The 18788-nt window shown below is 32.7% G+C and overlaps 2 protein-coding genes across 6 annotated transcripts in view; both read left to right on the top strand.

Annotated features, from left to right (window-relative positions):
* The window catches only part of NLG-5 (neuroligin 5), a 133897-nt gene that overhangs the window by 100836 nt on the left and 14273 nt on the right, over positions 1-18788 (top strand). The gene's annotated exons all lie outside the window — the stretch shown is intronic.
* On the top strand, positions 19-18360 carry LOC117606165 (uncharacterized). Its single transcript, XM_076690155.1, has 3 exons — positions 19-1188; positions 1277-9073; positions 10820-18360. Exons 2-3 carry the CDS (start codon positions 1583-1585, stop codon positions 18311-18313), a joined length of 14985 nt encoding a protein of 4994 aa, XP_076546270.1. The 5' UTR covers positions 19-1188; positions 1277-1582; the 3' UTR covers positions 18314-18360.

Raw genomic sequence — 18788 nt, 5'->3', positions numbered from 1 at the left:
TCTTCTTTATTTTCGTTCTGGGTATAGTTGGAGCATTTTTGGTTGAAATGAGAACGATGACTATTGTTTTAATGCTAAGATAGAAGAAATTGTAGGAAAATATGAACACTATGTTTTTTTATATTTTTAAATCTTTTCTTTTTTTTTGACATCACGTTCAATTAGTGTAACAATATCGATCATTTTTCAAGCAAGATAATGAAAAATATCGTCCGTCTTTTATTTTAGCAAACGTCACTCGTGTAATTTTGATCGAAAGCCTGGTAAAATGAACCGTAGACTTTTCAGCGATGTCTCTCCTCGTAAATTCGACTCCAATGTTGATTCGAATGATATACGAGCCGGGCTCTTACTTTCGCGATAATATCCGGCATAAAGGTACTAATTGCTTCGGGACTAATTACTTGAGGAAGTAAGTTGTTCCGTAATACCATAGTGTTCCATAAACAGACGATAGGTAGCCGGCTCAAAATTTCCTGGCCGTGTATTATAAACCTGTGCTAATTAATTAGAAGCATCGTGCCGAAGTATCTTCCCTTCTGGATATAAAGATGAAGTTCGTACGCTTAATTGATCGCTTAATAGATAATGACGTAAACGCGAAACAAAATAATGAATACCATTTCACTCTGTCATAATTGTTTTTTTTTATGAATAATTCATACGACGAATGAGTTTCAAATCATAAAAATGATTTTAAAAATATACAACTTTTACATAATTTGCCTCTCTATCACATCGTGTAAGGTTTTCAGAGCCTCTGGATTTACCACCTGTACTTTCTTTATTTTCATAGCTGTTGCGTTTCACACAGTTATTGTTCTGCGAAATGCTTTCTTAATGAAGCTTATTCTGATGATGTCGTTCAAATATCAACATTTATGAGTCACGGATAACGTGAAACACAACGCTGACGCTATAGAAATAGTTCTACGAACTGGTGGGGATGACTGCGGCTCGATTGAACAGGAAAATATGCATGGTTTATCTAAGGATTAATATGAAATTTTACCATCGCCTGTATTGGTCACGGTTTCTGAGTCTTCTTTGTTTCATATGTACCATTCGTACTGTCGTTTATAATAATTTTGTTATATCATAAAACCATTTTATTGTGATCACATTTATACATGAATTATTGTTTGGTTTTGTTGTGACGATTATATGGCGTCGTACTAACCTGTCAAAGTACGCAAAAATACACTTTTTTCACACAGTTGTATTTTTCAAACCATTGGTTTCCTGGACTTTTAACCAGCATTTTCGAATGTTCCAGGTCAAAATCTTTAAGATTTGATACTTTTTATTTAAAAATTATTGGTCCCCTAAGACGAAGTGCAGCCGATTTGAACGTTTACATTCACACAACTCTTATTTTTATACAAGGTGATTTCACAAATGTATATATACAAATCTTTCTAAAAGGTCCTTTTGAAAGGTATCTATAATATATTTTCACAAATATATTACACACCAAAGAGGAAATAATTTCTTTGCAACACCAAAGTAAGTGTTTCTCAGAAGATATTTTTAATTTTGTCAATATTAAATTAACTTTATTATTATAATACTGATATAAATAATGGAGGCTGTGAATGTATCTAAACAGCAGTCTAGTTCTTATCAAAAACATAAAAAGTTTTTATTACGTTCATTTGCAACAAAAGGGGAGTTTGTAAAAGAATATAAAAAGCTGTACAATGAGAAAGCAAAAACTGAAGAACTTTTTCTAATGCTTTTCATTGAACTTGAAAAAACAACATTAGCAGGTGATATTAATAGTTTAAAAAAGTTAAACCATTTAATTAATTATATAAGGGAGATAGAAGATCAAACAGCTTTACAAGATTACTACAATAATACTAACAATCCTATTAAAAACACTAACTTAGTTATTTTAGCTTGTAAGGAAAATAAGCAGGAGATACTAAAATATCTACTTGATAATAAAATTCTAACTAACCTATCCATGAATATTAAAGAAAGCGTTATACTACCTGATTATGAAGACGAAGCAAGCCATAATGCATTTTATTATGCCATACGTTCAGGTAACGTTGAGCTCCTTGATACACTAATTCACAAATGGCCAGGTAATTATTTTACCTCTCATTTGGAGGAATTGGATGAAATTCTATCAAGAGCTTATGAAGAATTAAAGCTAAAAAATATACCATTGTCGGACAAAATAGAAATTTTTGTTGAAAGTAAATTAATAAACCTCCGTTTCTTCTCTAACACTTCCAAACAGGGTAAAAGTTATAGGGGTGATCTTAATAATATTAAAGAACGCATTGAATTAATAATTCAGAACATTAGCTTGTTAAAAACAGAGTATATAGATGCAGAAAAAGTAGATACAAAGTTTTTATTCATAGCAAAATTTATTGCACAAAATATTCATATACTGAAACAGCAATTGAAATCAACCTATAATATAATACCTTGGGAAGAAATGGAGTTTTGTTTAATCTGCTTTGTTTCTTCTTACATTAAACAACAAGAAATTAATCTGTTTTATTTTGCGATATTGGATAAAAGGAAAATACTAAACCAATTACAAAATTTTGGAAAGAAACTTGAAGAAGTGAAGAATAACATAAACACAATGGATATTAGTAAATTTTCGGATCTTCCAAAATTAAAGCGGCAGATAGTTGTTGCTAGTATTATTAGCAATTCTCCTGAATTTGAAGAGTTGTATACTGATTACCAACAAATTAGAGATATGTATTCTTTAGACAAAATGAATGATTATGTACAGTTGGCATTAGCAATTGATCCTACAGGAAGGGAAGGACAATTAATTATTACAAGAGTCTTGCAAGTTATTGGTGAATATTTCAAAAACACACTGGAATCTCCTAAATTATCTAATACTACGAGTGAATTTTTTCTGCTGTCATTACCAAAGTACACAAGAGAAGTCGTCATAGACTTACGTAATTCATTTTCGCACGCTTATTCACTCTCCAAGAGAACAGAGATTGAGAAGAATACAGATGTTAATTTTTTTATTGGTATTCAAAATGATATCAGAAAATTCGGTGAGGTGGTTACTAATATTTTTTACGGCAATAAAATTAAAATGATCAGAATACTTTTGCAAAAACTTATTGATAGTCAAAATGTAGATGAGATAAAAGAGATTATTGGAGAACTTAGTACTATCAAGTTTGATAAAATGATTCGAGAGAACTGCAATATAACGGAACTCGAGAAACTTGAGGAATTGATTGAAAAATTAAGTGATAATGTAATAAAATCCATTTATGAGAAACAGCTGTTTGATGAAATTAATAACATAATACATCTTAGAAACAGTGAATCAACAAGGACGAGAACTGATTATGTTACAGGATTCATAACTTTACAGAGTTTAAGTGTTACCTGTAGTGATACTGAGATTAATCACAATATGGTTAGAGGAATTAAATTCTTTGCTAATAATATACTACAGTATATTACTCCTCAAATCAAATCTCGCAGTCTTAAAGAAATTGCTAAACTGGTCATAAAAATCGCTCACAGTGTTAAATCAAGAATACAAGATGAAATGTACATTTTAGAAATATACAGAATAATCTACAAAATTGTTGGCATCATTGAATTTGAAATAAATGATATCAAATGGATTGAGTCATTAAGAGAAAAATTACATGTAACAGGTACTTTCATACCTATGTATAAACAAAGACGGACGGACAATAAAATATCAGAAATAGAGCATAATAATCAGCTTGAACTGAAGTTATCTGAATTGCAAAACATCTTAAACACTAATGCATTGAATGAACAATTAATTGATAAATCCTCTTCCTATAAACAGAATGAAAAACTCCAAGTAGTAATAAAGATGCTTGTGCTGGATATAATGTCAATTTTAGGCAGTTTAAAAAATTACTTAGAAGATGATCTATTTTTCTTAGATTATAATACTCCTCTATTAACTGGAAAATGTTTGCGTAACTACTTAGCACATGACAATGCCTTAGTTCACATATTATTACTTGATCCCTCTATATCAGTTATTCTAAATGCTACAAAATTAACAACAGAAAATATACTCAAGAAGAAGAAAAAAATTGGCAAATTGATGAAAGAAGATATCTCCAAATTAAAGGATAAATATGGTTACTGTCTAGCTATAGTTTCTAATCAGAAACAGATGTTTGTTGCATTAGAAGAAGGAAATCTGGAAAACTTAAAAGATTGTATCAAAAAAGGAGCGGACATTCATGCTAGAGATAATAATATGTGGACCACAGTACATTTTGCTGCCAAAGGATCCAGTCTTGAAGTTGTAAAGTTTATTCTTAATCAGAATGTAAGTCTTAATGTGAAGAATATTAATGGTCAAAGCCCACTGCACATTGCTGCTTTATATGGAAGGGCAAATATTGTAAAATTTTTTGTAGAGGAAACAGAGTTATGTATCGATGATCGCGATAATAATAAAAAAACTCCACTGCATACAGCAGCTGAAAATGGTAATAAAAATACTGTTGAAATTCTACTAATGAATGGTGCTAATATTAACACTCAAGATCTAATTAGTTACCCACCTTCACTTTCTGCAGTACGGAATAATCATATTGATGTTGTTAAAGTCCTTCTAAAAAATGAAGTAGATGTTGATTTTACACAGTCTGTGGGTGGTTTTTCTATGCTTCATGTAGCTGCAGAGTTTGGCCACCAAGAGATTGTTGATTTCTTACTTAAAAAAGGGGCAAATGTTAATGCAAGAAACGATAGAGGAGGAATCCCATTACATACGGCAGCTCTAAATGGTCATTTGGAAGTGGTAAATACTCTGATTTTAAACGGTGCTGATGTTAATGCTAGAGTTCTAGATGGTTGTACATCATTACATTATGCAATAGAGAATGGTCACGAGAAGATAGCTAACATTTTATTAGAACATGGAGCTAATGCTAATGTTTCTGATAAAACTTATAACAATACACCTTTGCACTATGCAGCAATGAATGGACATGAGAGAATTGTTGAGGCTCTACTAGAAAATAATGCCAATACTAACATTACCACTGTTGAAGGTTTTACTCCACTGCATCTTGCAGTGCAAAATGGTCATTTAGAAATAGTTACTACTCTTCTCAAACACAGTACCAATATTAATGTTACAGCTAAACGTAAAGAGATGCTATTGCACTATGCAGCAGAAAAGGGTTATAAGGAAATTGCTGAACTCTTGATAAAAAACGGAGCAGAAGTTAATGCAATAGATGATACTGATCTCACTCCATTACATTTAGCTGCTTTGAGAGGCCACAAAGATGTTATAGACCTTCTAATAGAAAATAAAGCTAAAGTTAACATTCAAAATATTAATGGTTGCACACCATTACACGCAGCTGTTGAAAACGGTAATAAAGATATTTGTGATCTTTTGATAAAAAATAAAGCTAAAGTAAATGCTAAAAATAATTGCGGTGTTACGCCATTGCATACAGCTGCCGCTAAAGGTGACAAAAATATTATTGATCTTTTAATAAAAAATAAAGCTGAAGTCAATGCTAAATGTGATGATGGTACTACGCCATTGAATGTAGCTGCTACGTGTGGGCATGAAGATAATGTTATTCTTCTAATCAAAAATGCAGCTATAGTTAATAATAAAGGTATCTTTGGTTTCACACCATTACACTCAGCTATTATGGGAGGCTACAAAAACGTTGTTAATCTTCTAATAGAAAATAATGCTGAAATTAACGCTGTGGGTGTTGGAGATAATACTCCATTACATTTAGCTGTAGAAATAGAAAATAAAGGACTCGTTGAGATTTTGATAAGGAATGGGGCCAATGTTAATGCCAAAAATGGAAATAATATGACACCATTGTGTTGTGCAATTAAAAAAAATTCCAAAGAAATCGTTGAAGTTCTCGTCGTAAATGGAGCTGATGTTAATGTAAACGAGGGTGAACCCTTATCGTTGGCAGTTTTTGCTGGTTATAAAGATATTATAAATGTTTTATTGCAAAACAATGCTCGTATTGACATAAAATTTCGACAATCTATGTCAGCGTTACATACAGCTGCTGAAAGAGGTCACACAGAAATAGCGAATACCTTAATCGCTAATGGAGCTGATGTTAATGTTACTACTGCAATAAGCATTACACCATTGCATTTGGCTGCAGATGGGTGTCATAAGGAAATGGTTGAGCTTTTATTATCAAAAGGAGCTAATGTTAATGCTCAATCTATGGATGGTACACCATTACATTTAGCAGTGACCAGAGATGAAAATGTGGATGTTGTTAGAGTACTATTAAAGAATGGAGCAGATGTCAGTATTAGAGACCCAAAAAATAGAAGGGTTTTAGAGCAAGCAGTTGCATATAAACAGTTAGATTGTGTAAAAGCATTACTATTGCACAACAAGAAAATAAATATAAATGCTAAATGTAATGATGACTGGACAATATTACATATTGCTGCACAGGCAGGTAATTTAGAAATGGTAAAATACCTAATAAATGAAGGGTGTGATGTTAATGCTAGGAACGCTGCTGGTTCGAAACCCATACACATTGCGGCCAGAGAAGGTTTTAAAGATATCGTTAAATTTTTCCTTAGTAAAGACTGTAGTATCGATGATCTTGGTGCAGCCAATCAAACATTATTACATTATGCTGCGATGAAGGGTCAGGTGGAAGCTGTAAAGCACTTGATAGCAGAAGGTGCTGATATTAACATTCAAGATCGTACTGGATTGAGTCCTCTGCATATTGCTGCTAACAATGGTTATGAAAAAGTTGTTGAAATTTTATTAGAGAATGGCTCAGTTTATAATACTGTTGATAAATTTTCCAGAACACCAAGAGAAATGGCTAATAGCGAAAAAGTCATTGTTCAATTATCATCAACTGAGAAATTATTCGAGGCTGTAAAACGTAACAACTCATCAGAAGTTGAGAAGTGCATCAGAATGGGAGCGTTTGTTAATGCCAAACATGTTGGAGCAAAAGGCTATGTGGGAACACCATTACATTTTGCAGCATGGAAAGGATATGACGAAATAATAAATATTCTGTTAAAAAATAAAGCTAATCCTAATGCAACTGGCAACAAGGCGTTTACTCCCCTGCACTATGCTGCAAAGTTTTCTCATTTAAAAATTGTCATGATTTTGCTGTCTAATGGTGCGATATATAATGCTATTTCTGACGATGAAAAAACACCATTCCATTTTGCTGCAGATAAAAATGTAAATGATCTACTCAAATTAGTGGGTGAATCATTTCGAAATGTTCGAAATGGTAACTCCAAAGTTATTTACGAGCTTAATAAGATAAAGAATATTGATAAAATAAAAGCAATAATGAGTGCTTCTGATCGGGAAAAGCAAAGTCTAATAGTTGCTGCAATGCACAGTAGTTTTCCAAAAATCGAACAATTGAAACTAATAGGTCAAGGCGACATATCCACTCAGATTGATGCAGCTTTACTGTTCGCAAACCAGGAAAATTACAACATGGCGCTCAGGTTCATTACAAACGCGTTAGAAAGAAGAACAGAAATACTAGGACCATATAATCCTGCCACTTTAGAGATTCAGACAGACATAGCCAAAATACTGTATAAACAAGGATCTTTTCAAGTAGCTGTCGAGTTGCTGGACGAGATTTATCAGAAACAGAAAGAAACATTAGGATTATACCACAAGGATACTTTAAATACAAGAAGCACATTTGCGTTAATAATTCACAGACAAGGGAAAAACGATGAAGCTTTAGATATTTATCAAGAAATATATAAAAAACAGAAGGAATTATTAGGACCAAGACACGAAGATACTATGAATACACAGTTTCACATGGCGTTAGTTTTAGACAAACAAGAAAAATACGAGGAAGCATTAGAGATGAACAAGGATGTTTTTCAAAAGAGGAAAGAGATATTCGGTGCAAATCACCGCGTCACTATTTCTGCCCAAAATAATATAGCAATGGTATTAGGTAACCAAGGCAAATACGAGGAAGCCTTAAAAATGTACAAAATAGTACTTGAGAAGAAGAGAACTGTTTTGGGTAAAAATCATTCCGATACCCTGAGAACATTATTTAATATGGCTGGGTTACATTTGAAACAGAAAAAATATGACGAATCATTGAAGGCTCATCAAGAACTTTTCGATATCCAGAAAACCATTTTCGGTGAAAGTCATCCAGATACCTTGAACACACAATACAATCTAGCAAATACGTATTTTTGGCAGGGTAAATTTATTAGCGCACTTAAAATTTACAGCGAATGCTTAGAGAAAAGAAGCGCTGTTTTTGGACCAACTCATCCCACTGTTTTGAATATTAAACAACACATAGAGTTAATTAACGATAGATTTAAGATGGAAGGTAGCGGAGCAGCGGAGATCATCGGGTATTTGCAAAAAGAAATCAACATTGCTGCTAGTAAAGGCGATGTACAGACTATTCGGAATCTGTTAAGAAATGGAGCCGATGTCAACGATAAAGACGTTGATGGAAGAGTTCCATTGCATTATGCGGTTGGTAATGGATACACTGATGTCGTGAAAATCTTATTAGAAAACGGGGCTGATGTTACTCAAGTTACTAACAAAGGTAACACACCGTTACACACAGCTACTTCAAAAAGTTATAAGGAGATAGTCGAACTTTTGTTAAAGCATGTAAGTCGTGATAAATTGAATGACTTTATAAATGCTAAAACAACAACAAGCGGCACCGCGTCGCTTCACATTGCTGCTAAGAATGGTTCACTAGATATTGTCAAATCTCTACTTACATATGGTGCAAGTTATAACATTAAAAACAAGGAAGGTAAAGCACCGATTGATGTTTCCAACAACCAGGATATTAATAGCCTGTTCAGACTGATTGAAAAATTATTTAAAGACACAAAGAATGGTAATGTTAAGGTTATTGAGAATATACAAGCCTTGAAACCCGATGAATTTTTAGCTGTAACAAATGCTCGTAACAATCTTAGATCCACACTGTTGCAAGTTGCAATATTCAATAAGAGGGAGTATATTTCTTCTAATTTATTAAAACTTATGGGAAACTAAGATGCAGAAACGACAATATAAGAGAAAGAAAAATATATTTTATTTACTTTTATATTATATACTCTATACGTAAGATAAATGATAAATATATATATTTTTTTTAAAGAGAATATTTTATTTTTTGTAAGCAAGTAATTTTATGTTTTTGTTGTTTAAAATAAAGGCTACAGTTTAATTTTCTGCGGTTCGTCGGTTTATTATATCCATTCGATTAGTCTTTATTGTTTTTTATTCTTTATAACTTGAAAGGAAAATTGTGTAATTTGAATGGAGTTATGGAAACAATTGTACGTTCTTTTTATGCCAGTTGATTAGAAGCATCGTGCCGGAGTATCTTCCATTCTGGATATAAAGATGAAGTTCGTATGCTTAATTGATCGCTTAATAGATGATACCGTAAACGCAAAACAAAATAGTGAATACCATTTCACTCTGTAATAATTGCTTTTTTTTTCATGAATAATTCATACGACGAACGAGTTTCAAATCGTACAAAAGAAGATGTAAAAAATATACAGCGTGTCCCGGAACTCACGTTACTCCCGAAATTGGGAGGTTGCTGGGGTGATTCTGAACAACTTTTTCCTTTATCACAATGGTGGTTGAAGCTTCGTTTTTGAATTATTAACAAAAAACACTGGCCAATCAGAGCGAGCATAGAGTGCGCGCTGAATCACGAGAGCGTTGGCTCTCAACCACGCTCGATCGTGGTCGTGAACAAATGCATTGGCACAGCTTGGGTATGTAGGGAAACGTGCGACTAATTCCACATTGTTGTTAATTTAAGACGATGTAACATTTGTCGCAGGCTTCTCTCGATACCCACGCAGTGCCAATTCGTTTTTTCACGACCACGACCGAGCGCGGTTGAGAGCCAAAGCCTTCGTGTTGAGCGCGCGCTCTACACGCGCTCTCATTGGCCAGTGTTTTTTTCGTTAATAATTCAAAAACGAAGCTTCAACCAAGATTTTGGTAAAGGAAAAAGTTGTTCAGTATCACCCCAGCAACCCCTTATTTCCAGGTGTTACGCGAGTTATGAGACACCTTGTACTTACTTTCACACATTTTGTCTCTCTTCACATCATGTAAGGTTTTCAGATCCTGTAGATTTACCACCTGTACATTCCTTATTTCCAAATCCATAGCTGTTGCGTTCCATACAGTTATTGTTCTAAGAAATGCTTTATTAATAAAGCTTATTCCGATGTTATCGTTCAAATATCAACGGTTATGAGACATGGATAACGTGAAACGCAACGTTGGCGCTATAGAAACTGTTCTACAAACTGGTGGGGATGACTGCGGCTCGATTGAACAGGACAAAATGCGTCGTTTATCCCAGGACTGTTATAAAGTTTTACCGGCTTCTGTTTAGTAACGGTTTCTGAGTGTTCTTTGTTTCATATGTACCATTCGTACTGTTGTTTATAATAATTCTGTTATATCAAAAAACCAGTTTATAGTGATCACATTTGTGTATGAAATATTGTTTGATTTTGTTGTGAAGATTTGAACTTTTATATTCACACAATTCTTATTTTTATACAAGATGATTTCACAAATGTATACACATCATTCTAGAAGGTCCTTTTGAAAGGCTTCTATAACGTATTTTCGCAAATACAATATTACACACCAAAGAGTAACTAATTTCTTTGCATCACCAAAATAAGTGTGCCTCAGAAGATATTATTTTTAATTTTGTCATATTAAATTAACTTTATTATTATAATACTGATATAAATAATGGAGGCTGCGAATGTATCTAAACAGCAGTCTAGTTCTTGTCAAGAACATAAAAAATTTTTATTACGTTCATTCGCATCAAAAGAGGAGTTTGTAAGAGAATATAAAAAGCTGTACAACGAAAAAGCAAAAACTGAAGAACTTTTTCTAATGCTTTTCATTGAACTTGAAAAAGCAACATTAGCAGGTGATATTAATAGTTTAAAAAAGTTAAACTATTTAATTGATCATATAAGGGAGACAGAAGATCAAACAGCTTTACAAGATTACTACAATAATACTAACAATCCTATTAAAAACACTAACTTAGTTATTTTAGCTTGTAAGGAAAATAAGCAGGAGATACTAAAATACCTACTTGATAATAAAATTCTAACTAACTTATCTATAAATATCGATGAAAGTGTTATACTACCTGATTATGAAGACGAAGTAAGCCATAATGCATTTTACTATGCCATACGTTCAGGTAACATCGAGCTTCTTGATACACTAATTCAAAAATGGCCAGGTAATTATTTTACTTCTCATTTGGAGGAATTGGATGAAATTCTTTCAAGAGCTTATGAAGAATTAAAGCTAAAAAATGTACCATTGTCGGACAAAATAGAAATTTTTGTTGAAAGTAAATTAATAAACCTCCGTTTCTTCTCTAACACTTCCAAACAGGGTAAAAGTTATGGTTGTGATCTTAATAATATTAAAGAACGGATTGAATTAATACTTCAGAACATTAACTTGTTAAAATCAGAGTATATAGATACAGAAAAAGTGGATACAAAGTTTTTATTCATAGCAAAATTTATTGCACAAAATATTCATATACTGAAACAGCAATTGAAATCAACCTATAATATAATACCTTGGGAAGAAATAGAATTCTGTTTAGTCTGCTTTGTTTCTTCTTACATTAAACAACAAGAAATTAATCTGTTTTATTTTGCTATATTGAATAAAAGAAAAATACTAAACCAATTACAAAATTTTGGAAAGAAACTTGAAGAACTGAAGAATAACATAAACACAATGGATATTAGTAAAATTTCGGATCTTCCAAAATTAAAGCGGGAGATAGTTGTTGCAAGTATTATTAGCAATTCTCCTGAATTTGAAGAGTTGTATACTGATTACCAACAGATTAGGGATATGTATTCTTTAGATAAAATAAATAATTATGTACAGTTGGCATTATCAATTGATCCTGCAACAAGGGAAGGACAATTAATTATCACAAGAGTCTTGCAAGTTATCGGTGAATATTTACAAAACACTCTGGAATCTCCTAAATTATCCAATACTATGAGTGCACTGCTTCTACTGTCGTTACCAAAGTATACAAGAGAAGTCGTTATAGACTTACATAATTCATTTTCGCACGCTTATTCACTCTCCAAGAGAACAGAGATCGAGAAGAATACAGATGTTAATTTTTGTATTGATATTCAAATCGATATCAGAGAAATCGGTGAGGTGATTACTAATATTTTTTTCGGCAATAAAGTTAAAGTGATCAGAATATTATTGCAAAACATTATTGATAGTGAAAATGTAGATGAGATACAAGAGATTATTGGAGAACTTAGTAATATCGAGTTTGATACAATGATTCGAGAGAACTATAATATAATGGAACTCGAGGAACTTGAGGAATTAATTGAAGAATTAAGCAATACTGTAATGCAAACAAATTATGAAGAAGAACTGTTTGATGAAATTAATAACATACTACATCTTGCAAACACTGAATCAACAAGCAAGAAGACTGATTATGTTGTAGGATTCGTAACTTTACGGAGTTTTGGTTTTATCTATAGTAATACAGAGATTAATCACAATTTTGTTAGAGTATATAAATTGTTTGCTAATAAAATACTACAGAGTATTATTTCTAAAATAAATTCGCGTAGTCTTAAAGAAATTGCTGAACTGATTATAAAAATCGCTCATTGTGTTAAGTTAAGAATGCAAGATGAAATGTACCTTACAGAAATATACAGAATAATATTCAAAATTGTTGGTATCATTGAATTTGAAATAAATGATATCAAATGGATTGAGTCATTAAGAGAAAAATTAAGTGTAAAAGGTTCTTTGATACCTATGTATAAACAAAACCGGACGAACAATAAAATATCAGAAATAGAGCATAATAATCAGCTTGAACTGAAGTTATCAGAATTGCAGAACATTTTAAACACTAATGCATTGAATGATCAATTAATTGATAAACTCTCTTTCTATAAACAGAATAAAAAACTACAAGTAGTAGTAAAGATGCTTGTGCTGGATATAATGTCAATATTAGGCAGTTCAAAAAATTACTTAGAAGATGATCTATTTTTCTTAGATTATAGTACTCCTCTATTAACTGGAAAATGTTTGCATAATTACTTAGCACATGACAATGCTTTAGTTCACATATTATTACCTGATCCTTCTATATCAGTTATTCTAAATGCTAGAAAATTAACTACAGAAAATATACTCAAGAAGAAGAAAAAAATTGGCAAGTTGATAAAAGAAGATATCTCCAAATTAAAGGATAAATATGGTCATTGTCTAGCTATAGTTACTAATCAAAAACGGATGTTTGTTGCATTAGAAGAAGGAAATCTAGAAAACTTGAAGGATTGTATCAAAAAAGGAGTGGACATTCATGCTAGAGATAATAATATGTGGACCACAATACATTTTGCTGCCAAAGGACCCAGTCTTGCAGTTGTAAAGTTTATTCTTAATCAGAATGTAAGTCTTAATGTGAAGAATATTAATGGTCAAAGCCCACTGCACATTGCTGCTTTATACGGAAGGGCAAATATTGTAAAATTTTTTGTAGAGGAAACAGAGTTATGTATCGATGATCGCGATAATAATAAAAAAACTCCACTGCATATTGCAGCTGAAAATGGTAACAGGAATATTGTTGAAATTCTACTAATGACTGGTGCTAATATTATCACTCAAGATCGAATTAGTTTCCCACCTTTACTCTCTGCAGTAACGAATAATCATATTGATGTTGTTAAAGTTCTTCTGGAAAAGGAAGTAGATGTTGATTTTACACAGGCTATGGATAGTTGTACTTTACTACATGTAGCTGCTGAGTGTGGACACCTAGAGATAGTTGAGTTCTTACTTAAAAAGGGGGCAAATGTTAATGCAAGAAGCGATACAAGAGGAACCCCATTACATACGGCAGCACTACATGGTCATTTGGAGATAGTAAATATTCTGATTTTAAATGGTGCTGATGTTAATGTTAGAGTTCTAGATGGTTCTACACCATTACATTATGCAATAGAGAATGGTTACGAGAAAATAGCTAACATTTTATTAGAACATGGAGCTAATGCTAATGTTTCTGATAAAACTTATAACAATACACCTTTGCACTATGCAGCAAAAGGTGGAAATGAGAGAATTGTTGAGGCTCTACTAAATAATAATGCCAATACTAACATAGCCACTGTTGAAGGTTTCACTCCACTGCATCTTGCAGTACAAAATGGTCATTTAGAAATAGTTGTCACTCTTCTCAAATACAGTATCAATATTAATGTTACAGTTGAACATAAAGAGACGCTATTGCACTATGCAGCAGAAAAGGGTTATAAGGAAATTGCTGAACTCTTAATAAAAAACGGAGCAGAAGTTAATGCACAAGATAATAGTGGTATCACTCCATTACATTTAGCTGCTTTGAGAGGCCACAAAGATGTTATAGACCTTCTAATAAAAAATAAAGCTAAAGTTAATATTAAAGATATTACGAATTGCACGCCATTATACGTAGCCACTAAAAACGGTAACAAAGATATTTGTGATCTTTTGATAAAAAATAAATCTGAAGTAAATGCTAAAAACTATTGCGGTATTACACCATTGCATGCAGCTGCTACTAAAGGTGACAAAAATATTATTGATCTTTTAATAAAAAATAAAGCTAAAGTCAATGCTGAATGTGATGATGGTACTACGCCATTGAATATAGCTGCTATTCATGGACATGAAGATAATGTTATTCTTCTAATAAAAAATGGAGCTAAAGTTAACAATAGAGGTATCCTGGGTTTTACACCATTACAATCAGCTGTTATGGGAGGCTACAAAGATGTTGTTAATCTTCTAATAAAATATAATGCTAAAGTTAATGCTACATGTATTGCAGGCAATACTCCATTACATTTAGCTGTAGAAATAGAAAATAAAGAACTCGTTGAGATCTTGATAACGAATGGGGCCAATGTTAATGCCAAAAATGGAGATAATATGACACCATTGTGTTGTGCTATTAAAGAAAATTCCAAAGAAATCGTTGAAGTTCTGATCGCCAATGGAGCTGATGTTAATGTAAACGAGGGTCAACCTTTATCGTTGGCAGTTTCTGCTGGCGATGAAGATATTATAAATGTTTTATTGCAAAACAGCGCTCATATTGACATAAAATTTCGTCAAACTATGTCGGCGTTACACACGGCTGCTGAAAGTGGTCACACAGAAATAGCGAATGCCTTAATCGCACAAGGAGCTGATGTTAATGTTACTACTGCAATAAGCATTACACCATTGCATTTGGCTGCAGCGGGGTGTCATAAGGAAATGGTTGAGCTTTTATTATCAAAAGGAGCTAATGTTAATGCTAAATGTATGGATGGTACACCACTACATTTAGCAGTGACCAAAGATGAAAATGTAGATGTTGTTAGAGTACTATTAAAGAATGCAGCAGATGTCAGTATTAAAGACTCCAAAAATAGAACGGCTTTAGAGCAAGCAGTTGCACATAAACAATTAGAATGTGTAAAAGCGTTACTGTTGCACAAGAAAATAAATATTAATGCTAAATGTATTGATGATTGGACAGTATTACATATTGCTGCACAGGCAGGTAATTTAGAAATGATAAAATACCTAATAAATGAGGGGTGTGATGTTAATGCTAGGAACACTGTTGGTTCGAAACCCATACACATTGCGGCCCGAGAAGGATTTAAAGATATCGTTAAATTTTTGCTTATTAAAGGCTGTAGTATTCATGATCTTGGTATAGACAATCAAACATTATTACATTATGCTGCGGGGAAGGGTCAGATGGAAGTTGTAAGGTACTTGATAGCAGAAGGTGCTGATATTAACATTCAAGATCGTAATGGACGAAGTCCTCTGCATCTTGCTGCTTACTATGATCAAGAAGAAGTTGTTGAAATTTTATTAGAGAATGGCGCAGTTTATAATACTCCTGATAAATTAATCAGAACACCAATAGAAGTGACTAATAGCGAAATTATCATTTTCCAATTATTATCAACTGAGAAATTATTCGAGGCTGTAAAACGTAAGAACTCTTCAGAAGTTGAGAAGTGCATCAGAATGGGAGCGTTTGTTAATGCCAAACATGCTGGTGCAAAAGGCTATCAGGGAACACCATTACATTATGCCGCATGGAAAGGATATGACAAAATAATAAATATTCTGTTGGAAAATAAAGCTAATCCTAATGCAACTGGCAACAAGGCGTTTACTCCCCTGCACTATGCTGCAAAGTTTTCTCATTTAAAAATAGTTATGATTTTGCTATCTAATGGTGCGATATATAATGCTATTTCTGACGATGAAAAAACACCATTCCATTTTGCTGCAGATAAAAACATAAATGATCTACTTAAATTAGTGGATGAATCATTTCGAAATGTTAGAAATGGTAACTCCAAAGTTATTTACGAGCTGAATAAGATAAAGAATATTGATAAAATAAAAGCAATAATGAGTGCTCGTGATCGGGAAAAGCAAAGTCTAATAGTTGCTGCAATGCACAGTAATTTTCCAAAAATCGAACAATTGAAAGTAATAGGTCAAGGCGACATATCCACTCAGATTGGTGCAGCTTTACTGTTCTTAAACCAGGAAAATTACGACATGGCATTAAGGTTCTTCACAAACGCGATAGAAACAAGAAAAGAAATACTAGGACCATATAATCCTGCCACCTTAGAGATTCTGACATACATAGCCAAAATACTGTATAAACAAGGAGCTTATGAAGTAGCTGTCGAGTTGCAGGACGAGATTTATCAGAAACAGAAAGAAACATTAGGATTATACCACAAGGATACTTTAAATACAAGAAGCTCATGTGCGTTAATAATTCATAGACAAGGGAAAGATGATGAAGCTTTAGATATTTATCAAGAAGTATATAAAAAACAGAAGGAATTATTAGGACCTAGACACGAAGATACTTTGACCACTCAGTTTCACATGGCGATGGTGTTAGACAAACAAGAAAAATACGAAGAAGCATTAGAGATGAACAAGGATGTTTTTCAAAAGAGAAAAGAGATATATGGTGCAAATCACCACGCCACTATTTGTGCCCAAAATAATATAGCAATGGTATTAGGTAACCAAGGCAAATACGAGGAAGCCTTAAAAATGTACGAAATAGTGCTTGAGAAGAAGAGAACTGTTTTGGGTAAAAATCATTCCGATACCCTGAGAACATTATTTAATATGGCTGGGTTACATTTGAAACAGAAAAAATATGACGAATCATTGAAGGCTCATCAAGAACTTTTCGATATCCAGAAAACCATTTTCGGTGAAAATCATCCAGATACCTTGAACACTCAATACAATCTAGCAAATACGTATTTTTGTCTGGGTAAATATATTAGCGCACATAAAATTTACAGCGAATGTTTGGGGAAAAGAAGCGCTGTTTTTGGACCAACTCATCCCACTGTTTTGAATATTATCCAACAAATAAGGTTGATTAACCTTAGATTTGAAATTGGAGGTAGCGGAGCAGCGGAGATCACCGAGTATTTGCAAAAAGAAATCAACATTGCTGCCAGTAAAGGCGATGTACAGACTATTCGGAATCTGTTAAGAAATGGAGCCGATGTCAACGATAGAGACGTTGATGGAAGAACCCCATTGCATTATGCTGTTAGTAATGGACACGCTGATGTCGTGAAATTCTTATTAGAAAACGGAGCCGATGTTACTCAAGTTACTAACAAAGGTAACACACCGTTACACACAGCTACCTCGAAAAATTACAAGGAGTTGGTCGAACTTTTGTTAGAGCATGTAACTCGTGATAAATTGAATGACTTTATAAATGCTAAAACAACAACAAGCGGCACCGCGTCGCTTCACATTGCTGCTAAGAATGGTTCACTAGATATTGTCAAATCTCTACTTACATATGGTGCAAGTTATAACATTAAAAACAAGGAAGGTAAAGCACCGATTGATGTTTCCAACAACCAGGATATTAATAGCCTGTTCAGACTGATTGAAAAATTATTTAAAGACACCAAGAATGGTAACGTTAAAGTTATTGAGACTATAGAAGCCTTGCAACCTGATGAATTTTTAGCTGTAACAAATGCTCGTAACCATCTTGGATCTACACTGTTGCAAGTTGCAATATTTAAGAAGAGGAAGTATATTACTTCTAAATTATTAAAACTTATGGAAAACTAAGATGCAGAAATGACAACATCAAAGAAAGAAAAAGTATTACTCTACTACTTGTTATGTCCTCTAAAAAACAGTATTACTTTATTACTTATTATATTCTATTACTCTATATTATATATTCTATACGTAAGATAAATGATAAATATATTTTTTTTAAAGGAATGTTTTTGTTTTTATATGCAAGTAATCTTTTATTTTTGTAAGCAAGTAATTTTTTAATTTTGTATTTAAAATAAAGGCTACAGTTGAATTTTCTGAGGGTTGTCAGTTTATTATATCCATTCGATTACTCTTTATTGTTTTTCTTTAATCATAAAACAATCTTTGACAATAACGACAGGAATATCTTTAGATGCAAATGTCGAGTTTGGGATTAAGAACTTTACTACTGTGGTAATCCGAACGTCACTCGAGTAATAAGATTTATGTTTTACGTAATAGGATTTAAATCCTTGCTGACAAGATGAATGATGGCATA

This window comes from Osmia lignaria, chromosome 9 (genome assembly GCF_051020975.1).
Source record: "Osmia lignaria lignaria isolate PbOS001 chromosome 9, iyOsmLign1, whole genome shotgun sequence".
Classification (NCBI taxonomy): Eukaryota; Metazoa; Arthropoda; class Insecta; order Hymenoptera; family Megachilidae; genus Osmia; species Osmia lignaria.
This window is presented reverse-complemented; position numbering and strand designations above follow the sequence as displayed.

Coding starts and splice junctions, on each gene's coding strand:
- LOC117606165 (XM_076690155.1), top strand. CDS start 1,583: ATGGAGGCTGTGAATGTATCTAAACAGCAGTCTAGTTCTTATCAAAAA. Junction 9,074..10,819: donor TATTAAAACTTATGGGAAAC/TAAGATGCAGAA, acceptor ATACTGATATAA/ATAATGGAGGCTGCGAATGT.